The sequence below is a fragment of the Podarcis tiliguerta genome (genome assembly GCF_965153285.1).
Source record: "Podarcis tiliguerta genome assembly, chromosome: 6".
NCBI lineage: Eukaryota > Metazoa > Chordata > Lepidosauria > Squamata > Lacertidae > Podarcis > Podarcis tiliguerta.
Genome location: NC_139539.1, coordinates 33,388,969 through 33,412,717, shown reverse-complemented (window position 1 = coordinate 33,412,717; position 23,749 = coordinate 33,388,969). Strand labels below are relative to the sequence as shown.

The window sequence follows — 23,749 nt, the reverse complement described above, 5'->3', positions numbered from 1 at the left end:
TCTGTATGCAAATAGAAATATCTGCTTGATTAGGCCATTTTTATCTAGCTTTCAGCATTGGCTTATGGCAGATCCTTACCTAACTCACAGGGTTATTGTGAGGATTTTAAAAAAAAGGAAATTACGCACCCCACCCCGAACTAGTTGGGAAAAAGGGCAGGATAACAGCGTAATAAATAAATGTAAATAAATAGACTGAAGGTCTTTATTGTTAAAGGTGTTTAAGCCAGATGCCATAGGGAATCTTGCCCACTTCCTGTGGAATGGGAAATTCAGGTACTTTAAGTAAGGAGCACCACCAGGTCAGAGCAGTGAAGATGAAGCAAGCCTTAACCTCCATTCCAGTATGCCTGACTTAAAGTCTTCTTTTGAAACTTCATAAAGGCAGCCTTGATAAGCAAAAGATCTGAATTCAGAAGTTACTCACTGCTTCATGGTACTGGATAAGGGTTTTGTTGCTTGTCCCCACGTTATTCACAAACTCTTCGTAAGCTTCCTCATAGATGTGCTGGACCTCTTCAACAGCCTGCAGTAAACCAGACAGACAACCTCAATGAGATCATGATGGCGACAATTGGAGGGACTATTCTGCAGTTTCTTGGCTTCCCTCTAGGCTCTTGGTCCCTCTACTACTTGGCAGGAAGGAGAGATGAGTGAAAAAAGACAAGCAGAAGGAAAGAAATCTGACTTTACTGCATAGCTTTAAAGAAATGAAAACCCAGAGGCACACCATGACCTGGGGGCTGGACTTGGCTAAGAAGGTACCAAAGGAGAAAGGCTAGGCAGGAATTTGACCACCTCTTGGGTTAGCAGATTTCCTAGAATCACAGAACTGTAAAGTTGGAAGGGACCACAAGGGTCATCTTGTCCGACCCCCTGCAATGCAGGAATCTTTTGTCCAATGTGAGGCTCAAACCCAGAACTCTGTGATTAAGAGTCTCATGCTCTACCAACTGAGCTATCTCATATGGAACACCACCACATTCACAACCAAACGTGTGAAGTGAAGCTAGTGGGTGAAAGGCAAGAAAAATCTGCCAGGGCACTGTAGTTTGGTATTTGGGGTAATAAACTACTTAGAAATGTTTCCACCAGCAGCAAACTTGAATTTGCCACTGAGTGGCTCCCTGAAAAGTCTGCATGTGTTTGTTTAATTCACAATTTAACGTTTTTAGGTGTAAACCTTCAAATGCACTGGAATCAATGGGACTTCTACACCCATGACAGCTCCTTATATCATAACATGTTAATCTGGTTCTAACCTCTTCTGTTTATCATCAAAGACACATTTACCTTTTGTTTGTTTTATACATTTATAAACTACTCGTTAGCATGAGGCTCTGGGGATGGGGTGGTGCACAGCAAACACTGAACTCACCGCTTTCTTGCCAAGAAAAGCAAAAACTCCTGCAGTGACTTCAGCAGCAAAAATCACCAGCAAACAGGTAAAGAACTGCAAAAGGAGGGAGACAGGATTACAGGCTTAGGTTGTACAACCTTCCCCTGACGATCTGCAGTAAATATATTACACAGGCCACAGGGTAATGGGAAGGGCTGTGACATCTGCTTTGCATGTAGAAGCCCCCAGGTTCAGTTCCCATCATCTCCAGGGAGAGCTGGGAAGGACTCCTGCTTAAGAGCCATCGTTAGTGTAGAAAATACTGTGCATTGTGGTCTGACTCAAGGGACACGGGTGGTGCTGTGGGTAAAAGCCTCAGCGCCTAGGGCTTGTCGATCGAAAGGTCGGCGGTTCGAATCCCCGCGGCGGGGTGCGCTCCCGTTGTTCGGTCCCAGTGCCCCTAAAAAGTGCAAGTAGATAAATAGGTACCGCTATATAGTGGGAAGGTAAACGGCGTTTCCATGTGCTGTGCTGGTGCTGGCTCGCCAGAGCAGCGATGTCACGCTGGCCACGTGACCCGGAAGTGTCTCCGGACACGCTGGCCCCCGGCCTTCTGAGTGAGATGGGCGCACAACCCTAGAGTCGGACACGACTACCCCGTATGGGCAGGGGTACCTTTACCTTTACCTTTATGGTCTGACTCAGTATAAGATAGCATCCCATGTATGTCCAAAACAGGGAAATCCTGTTTAATATTGGTTTATTATTGTCAGGGGACTGCCATTGGAACAGGGAAGGGAGGCAGAGGGGCAGTTGGGATACAGGGAACCTCCGAAAATCTTGAGAAACAGTTCCTCTTCCTGCGGTGGGGAAAGCCACACCTCCAGTGGGGAAGAGGGGAAGGGACCAGAGGATGCTGCTGGGAGCCCCAGCGCCACACCTCCTCAGTCCGAGGGTGGGAAAAGCCACACCTCCCAGGTAAAGGAGGGAAAAGGGCTAGAGGATGCTGCTGGGAGCCTCAGCCCAGCTCCTGGCCAAGCCGGCCAGGAGGGAAGCCCACCTCTTCCATTGCCCACCTTGTGCAGAGGTGTAAAACACAAAGAAGGAAGGAAAAGGCTGGGGGTGACTAAGCTCTTATGTTGGGGGAGGACCCGGAAATGACCACCCCTCAGATTCTGCTAGCGATTGAGGCAGACATGAACTTGAGGTTCTGCAGTGTAAATAGTTTTGCACCAAAATAAAACCTGTAAAAGACAGGTTGGAGTCCTGACAGGTTACTCACAAGCAACCACCACTGCCATCTGACAATTATGGAGGATCATAGTTTGATCTTGGTTTAAGATTCTAGCTAGTAAACTGACATTAGTATAGACCCTCCCTTTTCAGATGTAACAGGGAACTCGGGTTTTAAGAAATCTAGGATGGAAGTGTCAAAGCTGGAGTGTGAAGGGAAGGGGAGAAGAGAGGACCTCACGCTTACTAGGTGTTTTGGTTCTGCCACAAGGTGAAAGGGGTGACAAAATATTGTGTCTGAAAAGCCCTAATTTCACACCCAAGTTGTGCATAAGTTCATTACTTACTGCTCCAAGCAGGCACTGAGATTCTCGCGCAGCTCCACAGCACCCAAAAAACCCCACGGTCATCATCAGCACGCCTGCTCCTATTAGCACATAGAGTCCTACGGGGAAGACAGAATCATCAGAGAAAGAATGCAACGAACATCTCCCCCATGTCATTTCCTACCTGTGTGCTAGGATGGTTCTTGTCTGCCTCCCCTCCCTCCCCAAATGGGACTCTTCCATGCAATCAATTTTTGGCACCCAGTAGGCTAATGATGTCCTGGGTTACTAGAGCTGCATCAAGCATCTTCATTATATGGTTTCTGTTGTTTGTTTGCTGAAGACACACTTCTTTATCTTAGCATTTGATAATTGTAAGACCTCTATTAGTTTGATTGAAATTGTTTAATTGGATTTCAATACTGCATGATTATATGATTATCACCTGTTCTGGGGCTCTGTGATGAAAGGCAGGTTCTCTTAAAATACAATAGATAGGCCCACTCCTTGGCCTAAGGATGAGCTCAGAAGTTTCGCTTCTGCTTTAGACTAACTGCAGTCTGAAACCCTGACACATTGTGATTAGTCTCAACTTTAATCATTGAAACAAGTTAACTCCAAACCTTAGCTTATGAAGCCGGATTGTGTGTTTTTTGTTTTGTTGTTTGTTGTTGTTTTTTATTAAAAAAACCAGTTAAAATTAGCCACACTTTAGGAATTGGATGCAACATTAAACCGTGGTTAATAAAAAGTGGAACTGGAAACTTTTAATCACCTCTTTGGAGCTATGCTGGAGAAGAGAGAAGCAGCAGTTGCACATGAGCCCAATGCTCTGACATGTGATAATAAACAAATATTTTTTGTTGTGTTTGAACTGGGTGTATAGGTCCATCCTGTCTAGCATTTTGTTCCCACAGTGGCAGCCAAATGCTTATGGGAAACATACAATCAGGACAGTTAATTATTTTATTATGAATATTTATAACTCGCCCTTTGTCAATACAGATATCTGGGTGGGGTACAAGGTGTTCAGAACAGAAAGACAAACAGAACATGAAGGCAACAGCTCTTAACAATAAAGTTCTTCCCAGCATCTGTTGCGTTTTCTTCCTCTATCATTTCCTGCATCACAATCATAACATATCTGTGTGCACTTGAGCCTCGTTCTATATGGTGGCTGCTTCATAACAGTAATGCAAATTAACCCACTGTATACACATTAGTTTATTTGCATTATTCTTCTTATTAAAGAATTGAGGAGCTTTGCTGTGGAATTCCAGAATCTTGCCTTGAATGTGGACTCTGAAAGGGCATCTTACAGGGAAGAAGGGCATCTACAGGGAAGTTTGGGTTTGCTAGTTTAAGGATTCCATACAAGGTATCAATGAAGCTTCTCCAGGTGTCACAGATAGGGAGAGTTGCTATGGTCCTTTTGCAAAGAAGGCCTTGAAACAGTCCAATTTCCTTAAAAGTCAGCATTCTTCAACCTGGTGCTCTCGAAGCAGCCCCAGCAGTACACTTCATTGGCTAGGACTGCTGAGAGTTGCAATCTAAGTTCTGGGAAGCCTATGGAGGTTTGAGAAATGCCTCTATTTAGGATAGAACTTTTCCTGTGGATGAGCAACTGGAACTCTATGCCCATAGTCAAGAGAAGCATCAGCTGTTATCTCCAACAAATGAGGTAGGACAGGGAGGAACTTGGAAGATGACAGTGTGTTCTGCCACTCACCACCATGCCGTTTAGACCGCCTAGGAACAGGTGCTTTGTTTGCCAGCATTGTTCACTTTCAATTCCAGAAGTGTAATAATGCTCTTCTCTGCCACCCTCCCTGCAAAATATGGCTCAGTATGAAGCCATTGGGTGGATTCATGCTATTTCCCTGGATCAGGTTAGGTAAAGGCTCCACAACTGATATTCACCCTCTGAGAAGTGTATGGCTGCACAGACAAGACCTTCCGAGTGCTGAGATGCAAAGCCAAAGATGTTCCACCAGAGGGCAGCAGGAGTATCCATTAGGCTTCACTTGATGTTGCCCATTAAGGCACTATTTTCTAGGCTTTTGATACAAAAATGTTTTGTTTCTTTAGTTAAAAACCCGAAAAGGTTGTTTTAGAAATAAAGCACACCATGTTTTCTGTTTCTCCAGAAGCATGTACAGTAGATACCTGGGACCTGATGTATACTATGTTCCCCGTTTTTTGAAATTTCAGCTGCTTTTTGAAATTTTAGACAAAAGTTTCCCCAAGCAAAGAAGTTGCTTGAACTTGAACCTTCAAGATATACTCTCTAGCACCAAGAAAGATACCTTTCTGAGAACACTGCGGTTTCCAAACCGTTCCAGGATTTCGGCAGGATCATCACATTCACATGATTTGGGCTAGTCACCTCTTTTCTCCCTCTCCACAGAAGTTAGGTGCCTTTTCTCTCCTAATACCACTTCTATGTCAGTATTAGACGTAGTGCCACCCTGTGCAAATGTGCAACATATTTTCAGAAGTGCATCTGTGGTGGGGCAGTCATTGGCATCACTGCAGGTTGCCTGGATGGGGATGGGGCAGGGTGGCAGTGAGGTCATGATTGTGCAGACACACCAGTGTGAGCAGTGGATTGCCCCACTGGTGCACCCACACAGGCCTGGTCCCCAGGCTCATTGTCCTATTACCCTGCCCTATCCCCATCCAGGGAGAAGGATGTGCTCCCTTTTTCGGTAGTCTAAATGCCAGAGCAATGGTTTCATAAAATAACACCCTAAAAGACACCTGCTTCTTGGGAGGAAAGCGATGACAAACCTAGACAGCATCTTAAAAAGCAGAAACATCAGCTTTGCCGACAAAGGTCTGTATAGTTAAAGCTATGGTTTTCCCAGTAGTGATGTATGGAAGTGAGAGATGGATCATAAAGAAGGCTGATCGCTGAAGAATTGATGGACTGCAAGAAAATCAAACCTATCCATTCTTAAGGAAATCAGCCCTGAGTGCTCACTGGAAGGACAGCTCTTGAAGCTGAGGCTCCAATACTTTGGCTACCTCATGAGAAGAGAAGACTCCCTGGAAAAGACACTGATGTTGGGAAAGGAGAAGGGGACGAAAGAGGACGACATGGTTGGACAGTGTTCTCAAAGCTATTAACATGAGTTTGACCAAACTGCGGGAGGCAGTGGAAGACAGGAGTGCCTGGTGTGCTCTGGTCCATGGGGTCACGAAGAGTTGGACACGACTAAACAACAACAACAAAGTCATTATGACCACCACAAACTCAATAAACCCACTTATTACATGCATTGTACTTGTATTGGGCCCTGTTTCTGTGACTGTAAGTTTAACTGTAATTTGTTCAATTCTAAATTGTAGCAACCCACCTTGGAACCTGCTGGTGAAGTGTGTGAAATAAATGAAATAATAATAATAATAATAATAATGAAAGAGGGAGGCTAATTCATATGGTTGACTCATGAGTACTTCAGGCATGGGGTTCAATGTGGCCCTCCAAGCCTCTCTGTCTGGGCCTTAGGACTTTCCTCAAGTCACCCATTTGCTCCCCAAGCTGCAAACCCCAATGCTTCACCCTCTGAATCTTTTTGTCTGGTTGGAATGTATCCTTGAACTCTGATATGCTTTTTGCTTAGCTGAATGGAGGGGGCAGAGGGGTTGTGAGGTTGTGCAGAAACTAGCCCCTGCTGAGGGATGCCATGCCTGATTTATACCAACCCGTGAGTTAGCTATCTCTGGGTGGGTGAATAATGCATGTACCAAAGAGTGCTCATGTCCCTCCCTTCCCAAGTTTGATACTTGATTCCCAGGCTGTTTGATCATCTTGCCTGCTCTCTCTTTTCCCCACAATGTCCCTTCTTGTAGTGACCAAAACGAATCCATTGGTGGCCACCATCCCATAAGGTACCACTCTCTGCCTGCTCAGTACAGAATAGGCAGGGGGAGAAAACCATGCCAAGGTCAATGCTGATGGTACAAAAGTAAAACTGACATTGATGCTCTGACCACTTTCACTTCTAGCCCCTGCCCAACACGGGCATGTGGCCCTCAGATGCCTGCCCAGAAGGAAACATGGCCCCCATGCTAAAAAAATTCCCCAGTCCTGGCCTAGCCCTTGGGACGTTGCCTAGAGGGAAAATGCTGGAGTTGGCCATCCATGGCCTAACATGCTATGAATTATAAAACCAGCCGTGAACCAAGATGACCTTATCTTGCTTGAGTAATGTTGAGTGGATACGTATGTCAATGAGGGCTTTTAAATCTCTCTCATTCATATTTTCCAGCTGGTCAGCATGGGGTGGGGATGTACCAGGCTCTGCTAGATCTTTGCAAGGCAAAGGCCAAGCCCTCTTAAAGAGAAATGTGAGAAGCTTTTCCATTTTTCACCCTTGTCCAGGAAAGCCCTTCAAAGGGCAGGCAACACATTCTCTTCCGCAAGGGAGTCTATTCAGTGAGTAAGGTTAGAGGTGCTTCCCCTTAACATGCCTTAAAAGGGAAGCTTTGCTTAAAGATGACAGTTCAGTCGAGTGAGTCACACAAAGTGAAGCACTAAAAGCCACTGAAGCGAGGGCAAATTGCCCAGCAATTAGGGCGCTGTGGAGTGGCCAGGGTCTGGCATCCTGCCTCAAGGCGTCATAGCTTATTGAGATAAAGAAAGCAGCCAGCTTTGTAGGAAAGCTCCAGGCTCAGGCATTTGTGGACACAGAAGTGAATGAAGAAGCAAGAGGCAACCTTTGGGAGGTAGCAAGGCCTACAACTTTATGAACTATTGAACAGGATCTGCAGGGAGCAACAACTTTGCTAGCTAATTTACAGTGTGGGGATTTCCATTAAGGGACAACCTGTTCCAAGTAAGCTCTATCCTGGCTCTGAACCAGAAGCTGTCAGGGCACTGCCTCTGATCACCATCCCTACACCACTCATAGTGCATTGACGGATCCTTTGCCTGACTCATACATGCTCTTGAAGTAGCCAGCTCTAGGGGGGTGAGCTAGGCGTGTCCCCAAGAGAGTTCCTGCCCTCTACAGCTTGATACCCATGGCAGAGTGCTCTGAGGGAACCCCACCCCTTCATTTTCAGGGGTGACTACTTTCTCTTGGAACCAAACGAACCCATTTGTGGCCACCCACCATCCCATAAGGTACCACTCCTTGGACAGTACAGGATAGGCAAGATTAAAAAAAACAACACTCCAAGGTCAATGCTGATTGGAGGGTGGAATTCCGACATGGTCCTGAATGACCAGCTCATCCTGGTCATGTGCCAAGGGATAGGGTGTCTGTGTATGCTTTTTGACGGCCTCCTCCATTTGGATATGAACACCTGTAGCCATCTGGCTGACCTGCTGAGAGCCTGAGGGCCCTGCTCTGCTGCTCTCCACCTGGCCTAAGGTGGGGCCTGACAGGCTCTTAAGGACTGCTGCTGCTGCTGCTGCAGTCCAGGAGGACTGGGGTATTTGGGGGGAAATTTTGTTGAGAGTTTTTGCTGCTGTTACTGATACTGTTACATATTTTTATGTAGAAATTGTTCAGTTTGGTTATGTAGCTTTTTATGTGTTTTATTTCTTTTTATGACTACCTTGCTATGTTTGTTATTATGTAAATTGTTTCCTATTGTAAGCTGCCTTGAGCACTGTTTAAACTGTGGAAAGGCGGCATACAAATAAAATGATGATGATGGTGGCTGGGCATTGGCACTTTGTCCCACCTGCTTGTCAACATGCCCTCACCCCTTCACGATGCGCAGGCTGGGGCAGGCGCATCCTTGGTAAATCCTCCAGGGTCAAAGGAAATTGCTTCAAGGGCACCAGTTTTCCACCTCTGGTTTAGACCATGCAAAAGACACTTCAAGGAGTTAGCCAGGGATCCGCCTGCTTAGTTCTGCCTCCTATGCGGCAGCTGCTCTTTCGCCTCCATTTTGCTCTGAGCAGTAAGAGAGCTCCCTCTGAGCATGGTGGTGGTGGAGGTGACAGCAGCAGCCTCACAACATGGCTTAGCACCTAGTAACAAGGGGGGGGGGGAGAGGGCTTTTTGTGTGTGCGATGACCATGAATGAACAGGGTCTTTGTCTCAAGTGGTGAATGCAGAATTCCATCTCTCTGCGCTGCTTATGGGCAGAGAGGACTTTGCAGCTGCAACTTGGGTGGGGGTGTTGTGTGTGCTGAGGACACAAACTGGCTCTCTTCCAGGCAGACAAGCTGTACATTGCTTGTTCCTTCTCCTCTTCGGGGTCCTGTCTCTAAGGTGACATGCAAACCTTCAGCCAGTGTTCTGCAACATAATTAACCTCAGAGGAAGTTTACTTGTTTATGCAGCCGGCGTGAAACGCGCTTGAAACCCCACAGCACCAAATAACACCCTGCCTAATGATGTAACTCCTTTCCAGAACAGTCCGTGACTGCTACCATTGTAAAAGAGCCCAAGTTGGGAACAGACAATTCTTTGCTAGACAGGGAGCTTATGGTGGTTTATGTTCAGGCTGATTTTGAAAATATCTACTGTATCATCATTATGTAAGTTTGGAGGGAAACATCCACAGAAACTTTTAATGAAGCCTAGTTTCCATCTACACAACACAAATTAGACTTGGGAGTAAGTAAAAACAAAACACTTGTAAGTTTCATTAGTTTAAATGTGCTCATGGTCATTTTGTTAATTGTGTGCTACTTTTGAGTTGTATCCAATGTAGCTCCAAGTACAGTGGTACCTCGGTTTACGAACTTAATCTGTTCCGGAAGTCTGTTCTTAAACTGAAACCGTTCTTAAACTGAGGCGCGCTTTCCCTAATGAGGCCTCCCACTGCCGGTGCCCTTCCACCGTTCGGATTCCGTTCTTAGACTGAGGTAAAGTTCGCAAACTGGGACACTACTTCAAGTTCGCAAACTGGGACACTACTTCTGGTTTTCTGAAATTCGTAAACTGAATTGTTCGTAAACAGGACTGTTCTTAAACCGAGGTACTACTGTATTTCATTCTGTCAGCTCAAGCATTCCACTCATGCAACTGAGCTCTACCTCTTCCTCCTGTGCACCCCTTAAATCTGTTCTGACTTTCCCCCCAACCCCATTAGGCACCTGGAAGCATGAGAAATAGAGTTCCCATCTCCTTGCTGATGGGGCTTTGCAGAGTAATGGGGTCACAGCCACAGCCCTGCCACTCAAGGTGGTCACAGCGGAATGTGGGATTGGGCAGTCCAGACCCAACTGCTGTATCAGCTCCTGGTTGGCACAGTGATCAGGCCCAATGCCACTGCCATAGTGAGACAAGCTTAGGATCCCAGGCAGGCTGAGCACCATGCCCTCCCCACCCACAAGAGGGTGGGCATCTTGGACTCCACGGAGCTGGCAGCAGGTCAGATTTGTAGGGAGAGCTGGGTGGAGAGAGACCTCTGTGCAATGCAACACACACACTGGTAGAAGGAGGGTTTGGGTTGCTCTACCCCAAAGAAATTTCCGTAAAACTGTCATTATATCACTCAATAAAAATGACAATACAGTACAGTGAAAATAGACACGAACAATCAAGACAGCCATAAAGATTCAGCATAACCATATTGATTGTTCTGTGCCTGTTTTAATTGTGATTTTATATATTGGTGTTTTTTCATGGCAGTGCCGTGAAGCTAAGGTTTGCAGGGAGCTGGTAATGTAGAATAGAGAACTGTGACCAGTATCTTGAAATATTTGTCTCAGCAACAAACTTCCTCTTTTTACTGAGTAATTTTTCAGGGTTAATTATCAAGAATATTGGTCATGTTCAGAACCATAAATAAGGTTCCCAGTGACAAGTCTACTTAGCCAGATATTAAGAAGAAATTAAGTCTCCTCCCATTTGAATTACAACTCAGGAAGTAAATGGTTCAAGATAATTACAAACAGTAATTAGACAATTGTCCACCCTTCCTTTCTCTTCTCATAACTCCTCATCAGTGAAATTCAATTTTCCACTCTCTTATTTTTACTGCAATAGCATTTGGAAGCTTTTATGGAATCAGAACACAATCCACAATCGTAATAAAATGCTTACTCTGTTACTGCTGTACATTTATCCTAACAAATGATTTAGGATTTGGAATGCAATGCTTCCAAAAAACAGACCGCAGTATCTGTAGTAGGCACCATGCTTCACTGTATGTTAAACTAGAGAAACAGAGGATTAAAAAGGATTTGGGGGGTTTCTGTATTGTTCTCTGAAGAACTTTTGTGCCCTTACTGAGAACTGGTTTAATTTAAATTACTCAATGTGATGCAGAAAGACATGGTGAAAATGGCCTGATTTGCATAGCAAGACACTCAGAGCAGGTGATTTCACCCTGCTGCCACAAATCTTTTATGATGCATGAAGTAACTTAGTGGAAAAAACTGGATGATCCCTGTGGTGAGCTGCTTCATATGAAAATGTCACCAGGTGATAAACACAACATGGAATGGTCTCCACACGACAGCAGAAGGTTGAAAAGAAGCCCTTCTCTCCATTATGGGGAAGTAGAAGAACAGACACTGGCAGCTATAATGGTGCTTAATCTTGTGTGCATGAGACATAATGTGCAGAGTATCCACTTTTCCAGGCTGGAACTGAATCTAGGAAGACAGAAGTTACATTGGTGGAGAAACCAGATTGCAAGCAAGTTTGGGGGCAGGCCTTACCTAAGTACTAGAGCATGTGCTGGGCATGCCAAGGGTCCCTGACATCTCCAGGTAGAATTGGGAAGACTCTTGACTGAACCCTAGATTTCTGTATGCAATTGGTGCAGACAGTACTAAGCTACATGAACAAATGGCCAGCCTATGCTTCCTATGAAGAATGATGATGATGAAGAAGAGGAGTTTGGATTTGATATCCCGCCTTTCCCTCCCCTTAAGGAGTCTCAAAGCGGCTAACATTCTCCTTTCCCTTCCTCCCCCACAACAAACACTCTGTGAGGTGAGTGGGGCTGAGAGACTTCAAAGAAGTGTGACTGGTCCAAGGTCACCCAGCAGCTGCATGCGGAGGAGCGGAGACAGAGTTTATTTTGCACCATCAAATCAGAAGCGAGTTCTCTGCATGGCTTATAATCAGATGGGTTCCTGGCTCAGAATTACACAAAGTAATGACCCCGGTCAGGGGTGCTGCTAAGGTCTTGGACCAGGGAAGAGTGGTCTGATATGTTTAAAGTCCCTGCCTTTGGGCAAAACCTCAAGAAATGCAATGAAATTATATATACCAGTTAATTAACCCTCTATGTAATTTGATGAATGAATTTAGACAGTGCTATTTTTCTAGAAAAAGAGGTGTCAGAACTCACTATGAACACTTCCCTTGTTCTACTATAATGGCAATGGCGCCCACCTGAGAGGTGTCGGAACTGAGTTGTGGCTGAAAAAAAGCCCCAAATTTAGATTTTTAAAGCCACATGGCTGATCTGTTGTCTTTTTCCACTGTTGCTTTCTTTCACAGCTGAACCATTTAGTGACTTCTAACAGAATGAAACCAGATGGAAAGATGACTCAGGCAGAAATGCAAAAAACTTCAAGCAGGTCATGTATAAAGATTATGGCATCTGCCACTTGACACAAATCCTTTAATCTAAATAATCTTGGTGACTTTCCTCTGTAGGACAAAAGAGGCTGTTTGCATACAAATATTTGATTGCAAGTATCTATTTCCCTCACCATTTTGGATTTTTAAAGAAATCCTGGCTGGTCACCAGCCACTTTATCCCCAGTATTTTCAGACGCAATCCCTTTATTTCCAAATGTGTGATTACAACCTTTGCATCCTTGTGAAAAAATGAACAGAGGTAGAAACTGGAGCCAAGGGCCGACTCTCATGAAAATGATGACATAATGATAAGGGCATTCATATCTATCAGATAATTAGAACCTCAGAGCATGGGAAGCCAAACAAAGATTTATAATTTGGCATAATATTTGGACTGTTTGTTTATTTTATAATTTGGAATGTTTTTAATGTGGCTTTTATTGGATTGTTAAACTGGAAAACTTAATAAATATTATTTAAAAAGAAAAGAAAAAGAAAATGGATAAAAGAACAAGACCTGGTATCCCCGAGACATAGGGACATAGTGATACAAATGAGTAGCTCAGAGTTAAGGGCTGCTTGATGGTCACAGACCGTAGCAAAACATTAAGAGCGTACACCATACCATCATTTTTTAATATTAAACACGTCAGGATGCTGGGACTGATTTCTTTCATCCATTATGGAACTGTGGAAAACAGGGATGGCTCGCCTGTTTTGGCCAAAGGCCACATTCAACCTTGGCCAATGTTGGGGTGTGTTTGGTGGTGGTGGTCCCACCAGCCCACATTGGATGTGACCAAAAATGGGTGTGCCCCCCCAATCGTACACTCTACCTTACACACATTCACACTTAGGGCACACGGAAACAGCCAGGCCCTCGCCTCAGCTGATCCACACTGTTCAGTTGAGGAAGGAGGGTTATTATCCCCTCTCCTTTCAGCCAATAATGAACACGATGGCTGGGGAAGGGGCCATTTGTATTCCCAGCGAAGCTTTGGACTCCACTCAATTCTGTGTCTATTCCCTCCATCCCTCTTTCTGCTATTGCTGCCAAAACTTATGGTGTCAGATTCAGAAGCATTTGCCTGCAGGCCGGTTCAGGCTCATGAGCTTGGAGTTAGCGACTGTGGGTGTAAAAGCTCAGCAATACTGAGTGTCTATCTTTTAAACAACTACTTGGTTTTTTGTTTGTTTTGTTTGTTTTGCCATGTAGTAAATTTGGTGCCTTGAATCCTGTTAAATGTAATGGAGAGAAAATGCTGTTAGCGGCCACAAAATCTGTCTGGACTAAATACAGGAAAATGGACTCTTGTGCATCTATTTCTGAGTCATTAAAGGGGGAAAATCATTGACAATGCTGGAATAGAAAGTACCAAAAATCATACGGGGGGAGATTTAGCACAGGCAGGCAAATGAAATGTGTTTATTAATATGTATTGGAATACATATTATAAAGATCTAGCACTGAAACAACTTGGTTTTGTTATCTAACACATGTTCTCTTTTTCTTGAAAAATAAATTTATTCCATGAAACTTTTTCAGGGCACAATCCTATAGTCCCTGGGGGAGTGTACCAGGGTCCTAGGATTTTATGGATCCCCTCCCTGTGGGTGAAGAGGGAGGTCTGCTATCAGAAGCCACCTCCTAGCCACTGCAGAAAGGTCTACCACCATTGCCTATCCCTAGTTAGGGCTCTGAAACAGGAAAGGGTTAAAAGAGGGTGCTGGGAGGGGCATATCAGAAGAGGTATGGACTCAAATTCCTCCTGTTCTTCTGAAAGACCCCAGGATTGGGGACAAGCATGCCAGCCCTGGAGCTAGGTAACTTAGCAACTACAGTGGTACCTCTAGTTATGTACTTAATTCATTCCGGAGGTCTGTTCTTAACCTGAAACTGTTCTTAACTAGAGGCATGCTTTTGCTAATGGGGCCTCTTGCTGCCACTGTGCCGCAGGCACACAATTTCCGTTCTCATTTTGGAGCAAAGTTCTCAACCCGAGGTAACTCTTCCAGGTCAGCGGCGTTTGTAACCTGAGGCGTTTGTAACTCGAGGTACCACTCTACTTCTTTTCCCTTCTGTTCTCCCTCCCCCACCCAACCCTTCATGAGAATCATATCACTCTGGATTATAGTGGTTATACCCAGTGCTTTTTTCTAAAAAAAATGTTTAGGGGTACTCTAAGTTTCCTACTCATATTGAAATACTGCCCCTCAATGAGGCCAAACTTAGATTCACAAAATATTTAGGGGTATGCGTCCCCCCGCGTCCCCCCAGAAAAAAACACTGGTTATACCACCAAAGATTCTCCCTCTCCCACCACAATTGTATTGTTGTTCCCAAGTCATTGCAGATGGGGCAAACCTATGTTCCACCCGGTTTGTGCGTATTTATGTGTTTTACAACCACTCATTACTTTGTATCATTTTGGCACAACATGCACACATTTCTTCATGGGTTTTATGTGCCTAGGAAAGTGACAAACTCTTGCCAAAGTGTTTTTAATATCTAAAACAACAACAACTCCCCAACCCTCCAGCACACAAGCACACGTGCCTTTTGGCTTTTACGTACATGTTTTTGTTCTTTAGCGGTGGTAATAATTAGTGTTCTGTTTTGCTCAAATTAAAATTCATTTGATACCGATATAAAAACTGCGGCATAATAAGAACGCCAATTACTAACCCTATAATAGAAGAAATCATCAACAAAGACACAGGGAACAGTTGGAACTGGAAAGCCCTTTTTGTATGGAATAGCCATTGTACATGTAAAAACAGCATTAGCTTAGGCTTTGGTGAGTAATAATAATAATAATAATAATAATAATAATAATAATAATAATAATAATTTTATTATTTATACCCCCCCCCCTTCTGGTTGGGTTTCCCCAGTCACTCTGGGCGGCTCCCAACAGAACACTAAAAAGAGAATAAAACTTCAAGGACTATGGGGGACTTCATAATCACTGCGTAAGACAAATCGGAGCTTTGTACTGGCTATAGTCTGGACAACCTCATCAAGACCCAGGTAATTATGAAACTGAACCCATGTCCTGACCAATGCCCCCCACTACCCATTTCAGGCTATTCCCATATTCTCAGCTGCTACTTCTGTTTATGTGAAATACTTGTCTACTGGAGCTGTGCAATTCCCTACAGAAATCTAAGGCAGCTGGCTCTTAATGCTAAAACAACAGAGTGGCTCGTCCCTTTAGTGCTGCTTGCCTGTAAATTCCACGGGGAATTCCTGAAAGCAGGTGCAAAACAAGTAATGGAAGCTGAAGCTGAGGCACAGAGGCAGATTTGAATTTAGTCCATTATCACCTCCTGCACTGCAGATCACATTACACAGGTGCAAAGTTACTGACACAGGAAACTAGGCATAGATCTCATACGTTCTGCAGCAATGACCCTTTGCTCAAAAAATTCGCCTGAATATTGATTGTGGTACATTAAATGTCCTATACAGAAGCATTTTGAGACTTTGTGGGGTTTTCAGTCCCCCAAAGAACCTTAGAATTGAGAGTTATTCACATCTGACAGACAGGGGGGAAACTGAGGCTGAGGAGCAGTCTCACAACTCCTGATCATTAAGAATCTTAGTGTATGTGTTCATATGATAGCTTTCCAAAACAGAATGGTCTTATAGGATAGGGAAGGATTTTTCTCTCAAGCTACATGTTCCAGGATTACATTTTTCTGATCTGTCATTTTTAAAAAAGTATTTGGAACTTTTTAGCTAAGAGCAAAGACAAGTAAGAAGTGACATGATAGAAGTTTATAAAATTATGCAGGGTGCAAAGAAAGTCAATAAAGAGAAGTTTTTCTCCCTCTCACATAACATCAGGCATGTGGACACCCAGTGAGGCTGAATGTTGGAAGATTCAGGACAGATAAGAGGAAATATTTCTTCACACAGGGAATAGTTAGACAATGGAACTCACTGGATGGACACCAACTTGGATGGCTTTCAAATAAGATAAGACAAATTCATGGAAGGAAGGGTTATCGATGGCTGTTAACCATGTTGGCAATGTTCTACCTTCACCAACCTCCTTTTTATTAAAACAGTATTTAGCATGGCAGTGATTTCTTACTCCCGGCCTATTTCTATCCTAGAACTGATGTGGCGCATCATGCAGCACGTTCCCCCCTCTCCTGACCCACATTTTCTAATTGTAGTGAATTGTGCACATTATATAATAATAATAATAATAATAATAATAATAATAATAATAATAAATTTTATTTATACCCCGCCCTCCCCAGCCAAAGCTGGACTCAGGGCGGCTAACAACAATCAAAACAATCCAACATTCTAAAAACTTTTCACCATAAAATCAATCAAAACAAATTGATGGCAACCAGCAAGCAAGACCCTGTGCAGATTGCCAGAGGAGGGGGTCAGGCTGCGCCCTGACCAAAGGCCTGGTGGAACAGCCTCCAGATGTTTTGAGGCTACAATTCCCATCATCCCTGACCACTGGTCCTGCTAGCTAGGGATCATGGGAGTTGTAGGCCAAAAACATCTGGAGGGCCGAGGTTGAGGAAGCCTGGCCTACACAAAGAGGGAAGGAAGTGAGGCTAGAAAAATTGTGAGGATGAACCACTTATGCTCCCTATATTTCAGTTATAGCAGAAAGTATTGAATTTAGTAGAGTGGGTCTCAGATTTATGTATAGTGCCTTCTCCCTCCTCCTTGACCAGAAATGTTCCTTCTCTCTCCACGCCTCCAGCAATCCAGTTTTCATGAAAGTACTCTAGATGCCAGTGACGCTGAATGTTTAGGTAGACTGGAAACACTAGATCATGGGCCCAGAACTTTCATTTTACTGACTCCTACCATTGCCAAAAGAAGGAGAACACCAAACCCATCCCTTGAACTGCCAGCCAGGGCTATTTGCCCCATCCCTCTGATACACTGATGGATCTCTTTGCCTCAGTTATAACAAAACACACCACTTGGGGGTATGTCCTACTAAACTCATTGGGGCTTACTTCTGAGCAGATATTTATTATTATTATTATTATTAGTAGTAGTAGTAGTAGTAGTAGTATACCAGAAGTCTCATGTACTGCCCACAGCACATGAGAGAGAGGATTTTGCCAGATGCCTTGTATGATATACTGGAGAGAGAGAGAGAAATGTTAAGCGAGAAGAAGTAGAAAGAGAATCAGAGGTGGAATCTGGCATCCAATGGAAACCTGCACATTAACTAGGGCATTAATGTGTATGTAGATCATGATTTCTATATGTGTGCCTTCCTCTAAACAGGACCTCCAAAAATCTATCTCAATGTTTCCTGGCTACATAAGTGAGCAGTGCTTGATGGGATGTATTTGCTACCCCCTCCCTTCAATTAGTGCTTTTTTGCCTACCACAAGTCCTGGAAACTTGAGTTCCATTGTAGGCACAGAAAATTCTTTTATTTTTGAAATACAAGATTTCAATCGACCAGTTTTGCACAAAAGAGCGGTCAAAAGTAATTTTTAAACATGTGTGTGCCACTCCAAGCCAGGAAACCTGAGGTCATTTTTTTATTACAGGTTTTTCAATATTTGCACAAAAGAGCGGTCAAACATAATAATGAAAGTATGTGTGTGTTGCTCTAAGCCAGGCAAGGATTTGGAGTCACTCACATGAAAGGCTTCTGCTTCCTTTCCTCCCATTTTCCTTCCCCACCTCATGCACCTGCAAGGGCAAATTTTATTTTAATTTTTAATGCAGCTGTTTTATAAAAGAGCAGTTCTGCATAAAAGAGTCTTTAAAATCAATCAATCAATCAATCAATAAATACCATAAACATGCAAAATGGAAGTAGAGGGCATGATGATAAATGGCAACCTGTGAAATGTTACAACATATGTGAAAAAATCTGGCCACACAAATGTGTCCAATATGCAATTTAATATTGGGTTTTTCCCCCTCTTCAGATTATTGAGAGACTGGGAAAATCCTAATTTAGCAGGGGGGAAGTGCAGGCTGCCACTTGGATAAGGAGATGCTGCAAATCACATTGAAACAAAAGCATCTTCAAATCCAGCCCTTGTTTGATTAATGCTAGGAGCTGATTTGACACTGTTTATCCCATTACCCAACTTTGTATTACCTAATGCCCCTTCTCTGCTGATTTCCTGTCTATATAAGCTATTTCTTGCACAAGTTGTCCTTTGCCTTTAAGCACTTTTTCATGCCCTGCTTCTTGTGTGTTAAAGGTAACCGTCAGGGCTACTCTATTTCCCGAAAAGATTGGAAATCAGTTATACGCACCAATGAGGTAACCGGCAGACACCTGAACTCACATACCAGTGCTTGACCCTGAAACACATGCAACAATAATAAGACAGGAGGTGCCTTATATTCTGGGTATGCGCAGAGTATCTTCCCTTTCCTTCTTCACCACTAAATAAATCACAGCTACTTCTCTCTAACCTACAGAAAATCTACAGAAATGGGCAAGACTTCCAGGCACCTCTCTCATTTCGGCAATTAAGCACACCCTACGGATGGTGACAGCAGCCACAAAATTAAAAGACGCCTGCTTCTTGGGAGAAAAGCAATGACAAACCTAGACAGCATCTTAAAAAGCAGAGACATCACCTTGCCAACAAAGGTCCGTATAGTTAAAGCTATGGTTTTCCCAGTAGTGATGTATGGAAGTGAGAGCTGGACCATAAAGAAGGCTGATCGCCGAAGAATTGATGCTTTTGAATTATGGTGCTGGAGGAGACTCTTGAGAGTCCCATGGACTGCAAGAAGATCAAACCTATCCATTCTTAAGGAAATCAACCCTGAGTGCTCACGGGAAGGACAGATTGTGAAGCTGAGGCTCCAATACTTTGGCCACCTTATGAGAAGAGAAGACTCCCTGGAAAAGACCCTGATGTTGGGAAAGATGGAGGGCACAAGGAGAAGGGGACGACAGAGGATGAGATGGTTGGATGGTGTTCTCGAAGCTAGTAGCATGAGTTTGACCAAACTGCGGGAGGCAGTGGAAGACAGGAGTGCCTGGCATGCTCTGGTCCATGGGGTCACAAAGAGTCGGACACGACTAAACGACTAAACAACAACAACAACACGGCACATCTATTTATAATAGGATAAGGGACAGAGGATGACCAGGGGCATTCAGAACAGGCTTCTGCTGAATGCTAGTGGGCAGAGCATTTCTAAGCATGGAGTTGAAACAAGATAACCCAGATAACCTATTCAAGCACTTATATGAGCAGGATAAGAACCCCCTTGTTCTTCTCAAATAGCTTCCACTGTAAACCTAGAGTTGTCACCTTTTAACCTTGCAATTTATGGACAGTCCAGCCATTCATTGTACCATAACACCAGCATAGCTATGACATCAGGTGGCATTGTTTATGGGGGTTTATCAGCAGGTTTGATATTATTAAATCTGGACTTCATCAGAATTGGAAGTTTCTCTCCGAATATGTTAAATAAAGTTCCTATGGCAGCGAATGGGTGGCTATTGTTACGTTTGCACACATTTTGGCTGTGCACAGAAACATGAAAGATCTACTGCTGCTTCTTGATTTTCTGGCATTTTGACTTTATTGTTTTACTTCTCTAGGCTCCCTACCAGTCTGTACCTGCATGTGTATGTGCAGGCCTGCCAAAAGATACAGCTGACCAGTGGGCCACAAACAAACAAACAAACAAACAAACAAACCTTATACCATGATCACAGTGCAATCCTATGCACATCCATGCAGAAGTCAATCCTATTTAGAAGAACAGAATCCTAGAACTCTTCAGTTGGAAGGGACCCTGAGGCTCAACTAGTTCAACCCACCTCAATGCAGGAATCTTTTTGCCCAACGTGGGTTTTGAACCCATGACAATGAGATTTAGAGTCTTGCGCTCTTCTGACGGAGCTATCCTGCAGGCTCAGTGGGACTTATTTGCAGATAAGCGTATATAGGATTGCTGCATAACTCTGTAAGTCTTCAAAAGTATCATGAGAGTCCCTGTTGCTACTGAAACATGAACAGCCTACAAGAATTGTGAATGGGTAGCAACTCTCTGTATGCCCCTGTTTAGATCAGCCATGAAAGTTATGAAAGATGGCAAAGGCTCTGGCACTTCTGCAGACAGGCATGCGAACACCAGAGCCACGGCTATATATAACCAGTTCAGTCTTTGGCTACTTGCCCTCCTTACCACTGGCTGTTTGTTTATATTTGCTGACATCTTGTCTCATACCCAGATGGCAGGTGGATAGATTCTGCAGGGATCAAATAGTTTGGTTTCTATGGTGCTGCTTAGATGCATTTCCTGCCAGCCTGACTCCTGCGCTGTATATTTAGCACAAAAGCAATGTGGAATTTCAGCCCACCTGGCTGGGGCCTGCACCTTGCGCCATGGCACACGCTGGAGCTGTTAGCACAGCTGCCTGCCTGTTGCTGAGGGGACGGAGTCGGTGGATGGAAAAGATGAGCAGTGACCTGGCTTTGAGAGGGAGGCCAGGGGAGGGATGCTTCCAAGAGGGCAGGGGAGGCCTGCTTGTGGGTAGAGTCGGGATTCTGCACGACAGGCGCAAGCCAGCTCAGTGGAAAGTACAGGACTGTAATTACCAATGATTATAAAGTCAAAAATACTGCAGATCCAGGAAAATCCCTCCATAAACAAGCTGTAGACAGGAAGGAGAGATATCCAGCCAGGAGTTCCAAATGGCCATGTGAATACTGGATAGGCCAATCTGAGCGGCAGGAGCAACTAACTTCACATTTTAAACCCCACGTGCCTGATTCTTGCAGCATCCCCCTTCCCTGGGATAACCCAACCTTTCAATCTCCAGTTTACAGCGGCTGCCCAACATGCCCTTCAAGGAAAATAGCTAAACCTGTTTATATTAAACGAATGAAGGCTTTTTACTATAGTAACAGCGGGCAAGCCTTTTCCATACTGGCTGTAAAATGTGTGTTTCCCGCAAAAGGTTTGCAATGCACATTTATAGCACATCTCAACATTCAGTATTCAGTCAGCGTGTGAGAGCCAGTTTCTGAGCAAATCAGGCTGTATTGTTCCTGATAAAATAGGCCCTGTTAGCAAATTCAGTACACATCAATTCCTGTGTGCAATGAGAAAATAGTTACACAGTTGAAATTAATGTTGCTCCAGACTCTGCTACAAGCCCTGGTTCTCTAGGTAAAACTGGAGGAGACTTGACTAACCACGTACTGTAATTTACAAACTTCTGCTTAGGTTTTAAGCATATTGATTCCAGGCAACGTCATGGTTCAACATGGACTCATTTTCTTGCTGGAGAATGTCTGCCCTTTTGGATTAAAGCAGGGGTGGAAAACTTATGGTCCCTCCAGACACTGCTGGACTACAACTCCCATCATCCCTGACTATTGGCCATCCTGGCTGGGGCTGATGGGAGGTGGAATCCGCAATGGCTGCAGGTTTGCCATCCCTGGATCAAAGGGGAAGAACTGAAAGTCACGTTGCGGAGAGCAAAGTTGTACAAAGGTGCTTCCAACTTCAGCTCCTTTTTATCCAAAAAGGTGGCCACAACCAGAATCCACACCTCACATAAGGTTGAGTCCCAGATTAGAGCTTAGTTTCTCGGGTTTGTTTCAGGGAAGCCAGCACCACTGCAAAGAGAATCTCCCACAAAAGCATTCTGCTGTATTCTTAATGGAAAGAGAAGGTACTTGCACTTTGGAAGCAAGTGTGTCTTCTGTTGCCCAGCACCCACCCACAGATGATGGATGCCCAAAGAAGGCAATGGAGCACTGCCGTTGGACCGATCTCATTGGAGGCGCCTAGCTGTCCAAAGCCAAAGAAGATCTGTACGGTTGCCAACGTAAACAAGCGAGGAAGAGGGATATTTAATGTAACTGAACAGATTTACATCTCCCTGTCACATTGATTATCTGAATCCCTCTCTTCCGCCAGGCTCCTGAGCAGCTGCCCCGGCAAAGAGAACAAATACAAAACCACAAAACCCTCTCATGCTGGAAAACTGCAGCTGCCAGCTTTAATGGACCTGAGAACACCACACAGAGCTCTTCCAGAGGAGCATGCCTTCGTGAAAGGTACTGCTGAATCCTAAACCAGGAGAATGCCTCCAATTGCCACAACGCAAAGGGTTAGAACACGAGAAGAAACTATTACCAGGAAAGTGTGCTACCCCCATCTGATTCTTCACTCCGCTCGCACTTTTATCCAGTGAATTTTGCACTTTTACAGCCTTTGTCTTTCCTACATAATGTGCCCAAGACTACTGGAACATCCTTGACAGTACAGCATGTCAACAACAGTTCAAAGTTACAGAGTGTGACGATCACACACAGGGCCCCCGGACGTTTGATGGTCTATTGACCCTGTGCCGCTACTGCGATTGCTTTTTCCGCTGCCACCACCCCGCTTTTCACGGGGACACACGGAGTCCCGTCAGTTGTTAACATAAACAAATAATCAAGTTTATTTTAAAATGCAGGAACAAGCTTATGGTTTCAGTTAATTTTTCTCTTGTCAGTTTCTTATTCTTAGTTCCTAACAACTCCAAACTGATTATTCCAACTATCTATCTGACTCCACCTAACAATTCCTCTCACTCTCTCACAATACAACTCTACCAACCCACACCTAAACCTCCCTCTTCTTTCTTCAACTCCCCAAACCTCAACCAACTTTCAAAACCTCCCACTCTAACTTTTACCCCCCCCCTTGCATTCTCACTGGCCAATCACATCACACCCATTTTAACCCTTTCCTTATGACCCATCCTAGGAGGCAAATGCCACACAGAAGTAACACCAGTGTAGATGGCCTTCCCATGGGTTTCATCCACCCATGGGTTACGGAGCTGTCCTTGGTGCCCCACTGTTAACATGACAACTCTAGAAACAGCGATCAGGATCAATAACCAGCAGAAAAGTTTTAATCTAAATTGTAAACTAATCTAATCTACTTTAAGGCCTTGCGCCAGCCACACTTATCTGGGCATCTAGGAACATCATCATCGAATGCTGTAGTTGTCCTGTGGAATTGTAAGGGTAATTTTACATAATTGTTTTTGACAGAGAAAAGTTCCCAAGGTTGCTCACATGTGCAATGATGCTTTTTTGCCAAATGTCCACCAGTTGGTGTGCTATTGAACAGCATCCTACAAACCAATTTTTATTATTTTCCACAGCACAATTAAATAGGGATCTAACAACATAGGTTCATAGGAAGCTGTCTCATACTGAGTCAAAGCAATGAGTCTACACTGACTGGAAGGAACTCTCCAGCATTTCAAAGAATGTTTCCCAGTCCTGCCTAGAGAGTATGGGAGTCAAACCTGGAAAGTTCTGGAATGAGACCCCTGGAAATG

General features: G+C 44.2%; 1 protein-coding gene across 1 annotated transcript in view; it reads right to left on the bottom strand.

Moving 5' to 3' along the window:
- TSPAN2 (tetraspanin 2) overlaps nt 1-23,749 on the bottom strand; it is a 67,383-nt gene that overhangs the window by 10,228 nt on the left and 33,406 nt on the right. Inside the window, exons 3-5 of the mRNA XM_083444604.1 lie at nt 2,920-3,017; nt 1,379-1,453; nt 428-526 (exon numbers count right to left, since the gene is read on the bottom strand). Coding sequence (XP_083300730.1) covers nt 428-526; nt 1,379-1,453; nt 2,920-3,017 — 272 coding nt within the window. The remainder of the gene's footprint in view (nt 1-427; nt 527-1,378; nt 1,454-2,919; nt 3,018-23,749) is intronic.